The following is a 10,843-nucleotide window of genomic DNA, read 5'->3' as shown; positions in this document are numbered from 1 at the left end:
CATCTTAGGGCATATAATGCAAAACTTTTAAAACTTATTTCACCAAGACATTGTTTCGCTGTTTACTAATAGAATGATTCTTGTTTTGTTATTATTTTCTTACTTACCAATTACTACAACAATAACATCTCTTCAAATATTTATTTTCTTAAATATTCTATGACCAACTTTTCATATAATGTTTCTTTATTTCCTTTTCTCTCTTTATCTACATTATTAGAATTCTAGTAGAGTGTCAGAACTCAATATATAGGCAAAGCATTAATTTGTAAGTCTAAACAAAATTGTGCATAAATTTTTTGCAACATTGTGTACAATGAGGATACCGTAAACATACATACTTTCATTCATTTGTAGGATTTAATTATAGAGATTGTACATTGTTGTCATAATAATCACTCTTCCAATTCAAATGATAGAAATCGATAGGACAATTCTCACATGTCTAGATAAATGACAAGTGCTCTCCTTTACGGACCAACATACCGTCCCTGATTATAAAAAAGTTTCTCTATCAACGTACTTATGTTTTTAGCCTTGATTTTAGAGATGCTTTGCTTATAATATTGTGCCTAATTGTTATAGGAGAAAAATGTAAAAATAAAATGATTGGGACAATTTAGCTATGTGAAAAAGCTAAAAATAATGATTTAATTAAATTGAATATACCGACTTTTTTAGTGATGTTTATATTTGCTACGTTTTCTTATTTGTACCTAATTACTACCAGACTGGTGAAAAAGTTGAGTGCCTTAAGAAGAAGATTCCAAACACAAACCATCTAGAATGATTTTTTTTTCTCATGAATTTTCATATTTTACTCCTTGTTTAATATGTAAGAGTGTAATATGAATTAACTAATTTGCTTAATTACTTTAATTAACCCTTTTCTTTATTTAATTAGCAAGCAACGTGGTAAAACTTTATTAGTAGCGAGGCTACGCTATTACTTAATATGTTTGTAGTCTACCTGCTGCTATAAAAGATAGATGGATAAATTTTTAAGATTCCCGAGACAAAAAGTATATTTACATAAAGTTTGACGCACTTTGTCCGTCTGTCTATATGTAATGCTCTGTTGGGGTTCTATATGATTACAAAATAATGTTTCTGAATTTTAAAAATAAGATTTCCCTGACCAAATGCACACCAGCTTCTGCTTATTTTAACCAACAATCCATGGAATGCAGAAAGAGAGAGAGAGGGGGGACAATGGACTGTTTATTATACTAGTCGCCAAAGTCTTATAATAACGTTTTCTTATTTGTTGGTTCAACAACTTGGGGCAACAACAGTAAATTTTGATTTGTTGGTTTATCAAGTTGAGTGTTCAAATGTTTTTACTACTAATTTTGATTTACAGAAGAAGTAATTTTGTGTATCATCATTGTATAAACATCAATTTATCGGCCAGTGTCAGATCCCTCCATGGAATGCCATGTAAAATGTACCATGTTAATCTGTTTTGGATAGTTACCAATGTTGTCATCCTTGTTTTCTTTTCAGGTTTTCAAAAATGAAACATCACATTTTACTTTGGAATTTATTTGTGTTTTCAGCCCTGGTGCAAAGTTCTTGGGTACACATTTCATATAATTATACAGTGTAATACAATACAATAGTAAGTAGTAGGAAGTTGCCTATCTGTCTGTCTGTGTATCTGTTTGTCTGTACCAAAAGATCTCGCTAACTGCTTGTGCTCTTAACAAGAATAATTACCAGATTAGGTTCCCCACCCACCTTATTAGTTTGTTTACAAAAATTATTTTGGGGAGGGGGAGATTTTTTCTCTTTTTTTTGGGGGGTGGGGGGGTGGGGGGTGTACAATCATCTAAGAAAATAGCTTAAAACCACCACAAGACAAGTAGGTATATTCTCTGCAGAATTGGTTCAGCAGTTACCGAGATATAAAGCTTCAGACGGACGGGCAGACATCGTTCTACTTTCTATTTTAGACTAGCGACTACGCCCCTAGAGGCCTAGAGGAGGGTTAAGTCAAATTTGATAACCCAAATTCTTATTTTAGATTTTAAAAGAAAATTTTTTTTTAAAATTTTGGGGTAAGAAATTTTTTTTGGGGGGGGGTCCCTTCCCCCTTGTTTTTAATTTTAGTTAAAAAAAATTGGGGGGGGGATTTTTCATTGTTTGGGGGGGTTGGGGGTGTCCCACCTCCAAGAAAATAGTTATAAACCTTCCTGGGACCTATGAGAAGCTACCCTGTTAAGCTTTGTAATTTGTAAGTTAATTTCTATTTCTCCTTTGCTTATTCCTATATCCGTAAAAATAGAACTTTTGTTGAAATACAATGATAATATAGTAGTAACAATATGAAATGTGAAAACCTTGCTCTAGGGGGCAGGCGACACTCAGGCAAAATTCTCTTTCATTCATTATTTGTATTGAGATGTTTGTTGCACCTTAACATAAATTAAACAAGGATGACAACATACATAAAAGAGTGTCAGAGCTGAATAAGCAGTATAGCAAAGTCTGAACAGAATTGTAAGTGAATTTGTTACCAACTTTGTTTAATATAGAATTCTGTTTAACATGTTGTTTTTAACTTTTTCAACATCAAATTTTTATATTATAAAATTATCCGATTGGTCTGATTTTTGGAATACTGATTCCTAGGAAAACAAAGTATATTGTTATAAGCGAACCATCTCTATAATCAAGTCCTAAAATGTAAGTATGTCTTTATTGAGTTCTGACACTGTTCAAGTGTTAATTTTCGTTTGTCCTATCGTTTCAGAGCTTCGATTTTATAGATGTTGTCATCCTTGTTTATTTAAATCACAAAAAAAACTTGGATCATGGAAAGAAAAATAAGTAGCGGGTTCGTATTTTCACAGTTGCTTTTGATAGGTTATTTTTATTAGGTTAGGTCAGGTAAATGTTAATTATTGCCCCGCTGGGGCTAGAAATAGGAGAAATAGCGAAAATGTGACGAAACTCGGTACTACGTTTTATTTCTATGTTCTCTTTTTTCATTTAACAAACAAAAGAAATAAAAATCAAATCAAAGATAAAAGCAATGATTTAGAATAACTTTTGTATCGTTACATGAATTTTATGTTAGTCCTGTACAGAAAACTCTATATTTAATTTCACCTTAAACTAAAGTAAAAGTTAGGTTCAAAGGCTAAAGTTAGTAAAAACAGGGATCTAAAGGGATAAGACAATGACCGATAAATTAATGAAAATTCTCAATTATATCACACAAATTTACCCCTTCTGTAGATCAAAATTCGTGGTTGAAACGTTTTAACACTAACTTAAGAAACCAACCAATCAAAATTCAGTAAAAGTTCCCAAAGTTGTTGAGCGAATAAGAATAGTTATTTCTCGCATCGTATTATAAACTGCTTTCCGCGGATAAAGAATGTACAATTATAAAAAATACAGGTTTTAATCTTATGATTGTACATTTTTATATTCGTAGAAAGCTGGATATAATACGATGCTAGACATAGTTTTTTCGTATGAATGAGAACCGGTTCCTATCTACCGGATTCGAATGAATACGAGAAAACATTATTAAAAATTTTTTGGGACTAGGTAATAGAAAGCCCAATATTCCTTTCCTCCCTGAGTAAATGTGCAGGGAAAGAGGGATAGGACAGTGGACTCAGATGTAATCTTCTCAATATTTCTTGAGTGTCTGGGTTAGAAAGGTAGCAAGTACTGAAAAAATGTCCTCTCCCTCCCTGGAATAAAAGAGAATTTGTAAACCTGACACCTGAACTCAGATGCTTGCCTGCTTTGCTGGTACAGGAGCTCTTCTAGGTAACAATTTTGATTGTAGTCTTTCCATTTGATCATTTATACACCACTGTGTTGAAGTAGTAATAGTTATTTACCGCATCATATTATAGACACCTTTCCACAGATTTTAAAATGAAAAAAGTTTTGTTATCCCCGAGGAGCCGAATACCTAGGCTAACAATATGCTGGTATTATTTTTTTTATGTTTATTTTAATATTCATGGAAAATTGTTCTGTAATACTACGCGATACTTGATTTTTTGTATTGCAAAACCGATTTTCATCCTGCGGATATTAATCGATTGCGAAACCATACTTAAAATAAACTTCCCTATTTACAATGCCTATCTATGTGCTTAGAAACGTTTTTCCATACAACTACACTTGTTTATTTTATAAAATGACAATTCAGTCACGTTTATTAATACAATGTGTCACATGTCTAATTCTAGTTTGTGATTTCATGATTTTAATAAATCCTAATATTATTCAAATATCAAAATTAACAATATTAAATTTATCTTTAGTTATTTACAGGAGCAATTATGTATAAAGTACGAGAACCAAAAAAATACATCAAACTGTAATACTAATACATATTTTTGTTAAAAGTAGAGCAATTGCCTACTTGCTTTTTGTGTATCTGTGTGTTTTATGGAAGTCTGTGTGTAATATGTTTGTGTGTTTATATCAGCCTGTGTATGTCAGTCTGTGTGTGTGTGTCTGTCTGTCAGTCTGTGTGTGTGTGTATATCAGCCTTTGTGTGTCAGTCTGTGTGTGTGTGTCTGTCTGTCAGTCTGTGTGTGTGTGTATATCAGCCTTTGTGTGTCAGTCTGTGTGTGTGTGTCTGTCTGTCAGTCTGTGTGTGTGCGTATATCAGCCTTTGTGTGTCAGTCTGTGTGTGTGTGTCTGTCTGTCTGTATGTCAGTCTGTGTGTGTGTCTGTATGTTTATGATATATGTGTTTAGAAAATTGTATTAGTGGTTTTGTAATTATTTGCTGTAGGATCTGTCAGTCAGTAAGACGTACATACAGCCCCTAGTTATAGAATAGCTGTATTATTAAAAACCGAATCATATTAAAATGTCAACAAAAAAGAATGACAAATTTAATTTTTTTAAATTCTTATTAATAACAAATTAAATTTATTCTTTTTTCAAATATAAAATGTTTGAAATAGCCATTCATAGCATATTTTCCCAATCATTTAGGAGGTTTTTAAAGAAAATAAAAATGATAGTTTCCAAATAAAACTTTTATATCTATTTCCGCTCGTTCTTTTGACCTCAGATGATTGTCCAAGGACCTTAGAACATCCACTATTTTAACTAAACATGTTGCTCTATCATCCCTCGATATTTGGTTAATTACAATCAATTGATTGTAATTTATAAGTATGTACGTACTATCAGGTATTGTAATGTGTGACACATTTCCCCCAACTCTAAACATTAGTGTAACACCCAAGACATACAGCAGCAGATACATTTTTAACGTCTATAGTATGACGTGGCGTTGGACAGACTTTAAACCAACGTATCTCCAATTATAAGTAGGCACGCTACCATTTACACTAATACCGCGGGTTTAAACCCTGTCGACAACTACTTATTTTTTTTTTTTTGAAAGGTAATGTTACAAATAGAAAAGATAAAGAAAAGTAAAAACAAAGAAAACACATTAATAAAAATTTTCCCAGTGGTGAAATTTCTCACTTCATTTACACCATGGGTGTGCTTTAGGTTGGTTGTCCTCTCCCCCATTCATCCACAAATTAATAAATTGCAACCCCCTTTAAATATATGATAAAAAAGCTTTCAGTCCTCTCTATTATTATACTAGAGAATCAATTTTAAAATTTAGTTCCTCTTCGGGCACCCCTATATAAAAGTTCATGTGCACGCTCCTGGTATATACACAGTTGATAGCCTGATATCTAGTTGCCGAAAGTGTACGCAGTTTCCTGAGTGTTTCCTCATCCTAGCTCAATATTTACTACTAGCTAAAAAAGCTTCAAATTTCAAAAAAAAAAATCAAAATTTAAAAAATTCAAATTTATAATGTATAATGTATAAATCGTTTACACATCCAAATTTTGATTTTTTTAAGGGAAGTTTGAAGATTTGTAGCTAGTAGTAAATATTGAGCTAGGATGAGGAAACACTCAGGAAACTGCGTACACTTTCGGCAACTAGATATCAGGCTATCACACAGTTAATATGGCAACGTAAGATAATATACAGGATAAGATGATAAGGAAATGAAGGGAATATTTTTCGTATTGTAAAAGATGTTGAATTAGGTAATGCTTACATTTAACATTTAGGGAGTTGAATCCATTTTTATAGAAGCAGAAACATAATCTATGATTATGGTTTGGACCCTCTAAAACTGTAATCTACCTTTCCACTTTCCCCTCTCTTGGTGAAGATATCTTCAACGCCAATACGATTTTTGAAATGTAAGATTCTACTTTCCTTTCTCTTGGTGAAGATATCTTCAACGCCGATACGATTTTTGAAATGTAAGATTCCACTTTCCCCTCTCTTGGTGAAGATATCTTCAACGCCGATACGATTTTTGAAATTTAAGATTCCACTTTTGACTCTCTTGGTGAAGATATCTCTATTCCAATAATCATGTAAAAAGGAAGATTATCTATAATACAAAGTAGAACAATGTCTGTCTGTCTGTTTGTTTGTTTGTCTGTTTGTAGCTAAGGATCTCGCTAACTGCTGAACTGATCGGGTTCTCCTTTACAGGGTAGCTTCTTATAGGTCCCGGGAAGGTTTATAACTATTTTCTTGGGAGGTGGGACACCCCCAACCCCCCCAAAAAATGAAAAATACCCCCCCTAAAAAAAATTATTTTTAAATTTTTCTTTTAAATCTAAACACAAAAAATTGGTTTGAAACTAAAACTAAAATTAAAATAGTGGGGTCGACTACCCCCCCCCCAAAAAAAAAAAATACCCCCCCCCCCCAAATATTTTTTTTTAAATTTTTCTTTTAAATCTAAACACGAAAAATTGGTTTGAAAATAGAGGCGAAACCGCTAGTTTCATATAAAACACTAGCGGCTACGCTCCCTAGAAGCCTCTAGGGGCACTTAAGGTAGGGGGAAAAGTCGACCTCATCCCATTTTAAATTTGAGTTTCAAAAGAGTAAAAGAAAATATTTTTGGGGGGAGGAGGGTGAAGACACCCTCCCCAAAATTAGTTTAAAACCTTCCCAGGACCTTTAAGAAGCTTCACTGTAAAGGAGAACAATATCGGTTCAGCGGTTAGCAAGATCCTTCGGGACAGACAAAAAATGCTTACTACTTTATATAATAGGATGGCTTATAAAGAGCTGTAAGTGTGCATATTTAAAATTGACGTATAGACTTTTTGGTAATTAGTATAGAGATGATTTGCGTCCATATTACTGTTACAGGAATCATTATGCCAAGTTTTATAGGGATAGGATAATTTTTACATGTCTAAATAAACTCTAAGAGCTATTCGTTACAGACGGACGAACCAACACTGAATGTAAAAAAGCAACTTATGCCAACAACGAAATCTAATGAAACCTCTTCGTGATTTTTAGCTGTTTTTTGGGGAGGGGGCAACACTTAGTAGAATTGACGACCTTTTCATCTGTCACCCATATATTATTTAATATTTTAGATTTATTTTGCTTGTAGGCTTTACCTTATTCCTGGTAAAAAGCTTCGCCTTTAAGAAAATATATATACTTTTCCCTTAAATCGTGTCTAGCCTAAATAAGAAATATCTCCCAAGTTTGTAATAAAAACAGAGGCAGAAATTTATCTAAACAATCACATTAACACAGTTTACCAGGGAGAAATGGACTATTGAACAATAGATTTTAAATTATGATAATTCCTGTAACAATTAGGTACTATTAGGAAATCAACTGTATAATCGTTATAATAAAATCGTTGGTCCAATTATGGTATTAAGTTCTGACACTCAACAAGAGTTCATGGACTTTTGTCCTAGAGTTTCGCTTTTATGATGTTGCTATCCTTGTTTTTAAAATTAAATAATGGAAAATTAAATTATCCATTGGTATCCCTGCAATTTAACCAACAAAACATCCTGTTTATTATTGTTGATTATTTGCTTTATGATAAAACCTGCTATATTTTGTTTCTTTGACCTTAATCCAGCCTTTAACTAATATTTGATTTTTTGTATCTTTTTATCATAATTGACTTCAACAATAATGGTTTTTTTTATACGTAATGAGAATGATCATATTCATATGATACTAACCAACCGGCTCTGTAGGCCTTAATAAAAATAAAAATATTACATTCTTCTATTTTATGCCTAATATAGCTTAATTTGTAAATGGAGAAAGTGAGAAAGATTAAACTACATAACTTTTGTGTTACTATTGAGGAAGACGATTCCTGTGACGTCATTTCGGAAAAGAAAAAGGGAAGGGGGGAAGAAAATCTCTTCAAAAGAGATGGGAGAAAAGGGAATCGTCTTCCTCAAAAGTGACACAAAAGTTATGTAGTTTAGTCTTTCTCGAAGAAAGTCACTCAAAAATCAGACATGTGACGTCATAAAAATGAGTGATTATCCATATCTTTTTTAGGGGGTTTCTTTCCTTCTTCTCTTCTCATCTCCCTCATTTTTATGACGTCACATTGAGCAACTTTCTCCATTTTCTTATTTTTTTTAAAAATCGTACTCATTTTACAACTTTTTCTTAAAGTATCATAAATATTCTTTTATTAATTACCTATCTAACTTGCTTTAACTAATTCTATGGATAAAGTCCTCCTTGCTATCATAATTGTTTAGGATTAACTGGCGGTATCGGCGTGGGTTATCTACTGTTTGGTCTACCATGGCGGAATAGTGGCGGTGTGTGGCTGGGGGAAAATGGCGGCGGATTTTGGCTAGGAAGGAAACGACGCGATATATTTGACGAAGGTATTACAATTATTGACGATTTCTCCCAAAGACTTGCAAGCTTTTTTTCAGAGGGTAAAATAACTCAAAATATTGGTATTTGAGAAAGTGAGATCATTTGTAATTAAGGGAGTAAAATAAAAAATAAAGATTTAAAATTTTATGGGGATATTCAACCCTTCAACCCCCCCCCCCCCCCCAAATAAACGTCCCTGATTTCTCCAACTGTGTTGTTTTAAACCAACGAATGAGATAAGTTTATGAAACTTTGGGTACCAGTATAATTTGCAGCTCATTGTCCCTTCCTTTCGTGGAAAGCACAGAAAAATGTTAGTTACACTTTTAATATATTTTAGATGTGGAAGAGACAATTCTACTGCTTACAAATGACCAAGAAAAACTTAATTTAAATATATAAACTAATATTTTACTGTATAAAAATGTAATGTACACATAATAAATTATGAATAACTGTTTGTACTATGTATATGCTAATAAAATTTAGCAAATTCTTAAATTTCAAAACTTTTTTATGATATAGGTTTAAATATTAAGTAATGTTTATATTATTAAGTGAGTTTTTTGTCAGTTGAAAAAAAAACGTTCTTACACGTCCTATTATGTAAAGTAAATAGTATGTTTTTTGTCTTTATCTAAATATTTTTTTTAATGGGAGCTTTTCAAATATCTTGGGTTGGTTTTAGACTATTTTTCTGATCTCAACCGCCCTCCCCTAGAAGCTAATGGCAAAGCAATTGTAAAGAGTCGTTTATAAAGAGAAGACTAAAGCATGACTAAAATTAGATTAAGGGTGTCAACTCCTTTATTTTTATTTGTTTGAATGTGCAACGTATCCTATGCAGATCCTAAAAAACTACCCGCGACAGTGGCGTATCTGCTCGATTTTAGGAAGATTATAAGTTCGAATCTCAGCCAACCCTGCGTCTTATCCAAAGACGTTAATAGTGGTTACTACTGCTCTTTTGTCAGATGCAAGACTTTAATAGTTAGAGTAGGGGGAATGCCTTGGCCTAAAACGGGCGCAACTCATTACCATAGAAGAAAGATAGGGTTGGTTGTCTAAAGGGCTTGTGACCGAATAATCATGCACCGCAGTAATTAAGAAAGATTTGGTTCAGACATGCACCAAAGTAAGATCTCGCGTGTATCCGTTTTCATAGGCTATCTTTAAATTCAGGCTATCCTATGAAACTGGCATAGCATATAATAGCCTGAAGTCTTTAAAACTGCATATACACTTTATCATTTATTTTATATTTATAGATAAAAAGAACTGTTGCAAAAAAAGTACATTTATTTAAAGGAAAATAAGTACTGTTAAGACGATGACATAAAAAAAGAACATAAATTTTATTTCTTAAATTTATGTTTCTCAAAGTATTTATCTTAGTGTGTAAATAACTAGAATTTATATCTAGATTAAGAAAGCTTATTTCATTTGCTATTTAAGGGCTTTCTAAAGAAAGTTTTATGTCGCAACGATCTTTGATATAGATTAGAATTATAGACTTTAATAGCAGATACTTTTAAAAAATAGTTATGTCCTTTCTTTTAATCTTAGATATACACACCAAAGATGAAAACATCAATAAAAGGGCAGACAGCCAAAACTAAAATTTTATTATAAGAAGTACTAAGATTTTTTTGTCTGTAGGATCGGCTTCTTCCTTCCAGGGAAGCTTCACTTAGGTCCTATGTGAAGGTCTTAGACCATTTCATTATTAAATTCAAACATATTGGTAGGGTTTTCTTCCGATCTCTTCCCTTTCGAATACGAAGCCCTAATATCCCAATATGCTAGGAGAGCAGCCATTAGTTAGGACATGAAGAGAGTAATTTAGAAGAACAATATTTGTTGATGTATATCTAGCGTAAAAGTGCTAATGTACCAAAAAAATCATGTCACGACTTCTTTGTTAGATAGGATATAGAACTATCCAGACAGACGTACTTACCAACCCTAATTATAGAAAAGCTTTGCTTTCAAATATATATAAATATATAGTCCATTGAGAAAGATAAATCTAAATAAAGAATAAACTCCAGATCTCTGTGGTTTCCAGAAACAAAATAATTTTTCAATGCAATTTTAAGCAGCGCAGCTACCTTGATTTTTGGGTG

General features: G+C 32.4%; 1 protein-coding gene across 1 annotated transcript; it reads left to right on the top strand.

Moving 5' to 3' along the window:
- Positions 1–1,510: 1,510 nt before the first annotated feature.
- LOC145320304 (uncharacterized) lies at positions 1,511–9,218 on the top strand. The gene is made up of 5 exons (XM_080162718.1): positions 1,511–1,579; positions 2,353–2,370; positions 3,753–3,789; positions 8,591–8,722; positions 9,058–9,218. The coding sequence occupies exons 1-5, from the start codon at positions 1,517–1,519 to the stop codon at positions 9,117–9,119; spliced, it is 312 nt and encodes a 103-aa protein (XP_080018844.1). The 5' UTR covers positions 1,511–1,516; the 3' UTR covers positions 9,120–9,218.
- Positions 9,219–10,843: the final 1,625 nt, after the last annotated feature.

Source organism: Acartia tonsa, chromosome 5, assembly GCF_053477335.1.
Source record: "Acartia tonsa isolate MP-2025a chromosome 5, ASM5347733v1, whole genome shotgun sequence".
Taxonomy (NCBI): Eukaryota; Metazoa; Arthropoda; class Copepoda; order Calanoida; family Acartiidae; genus Acartia; species Acartia tonsa.
Note: the sequence above shows the minus strand (reverse complement) of the source record. Positions and strands in the feature narration are given on the sequence as shown.

What these genes read in the sequence shown, in the direction of transcription:
- LOC145320304 (XM_080162718.1), top strand. Translation starts at nt 1,517, where the DNA reads ATGAAACATCACATTTTACTTTGGAATTTATTTGTGTTTTCAGCCCTG. An exon ending in TGGTACAGGAGCTCTTCTAG is followed by an intron (nt 3,790 to 8,590) that starts GTAACAATTTTG and finishes ATAATTGTTTAG; the next exon opens with GATTAACTGGCGGTATCGGC. An exon ending in ACGCGATATATTTGACGAAG is followed by an intron (nt 8,723 to 9,057) that starts GTATTACAATTA and finishes AATATATTTTAG; the next exon opens with ATGTGGAAGAGACAATTCTA.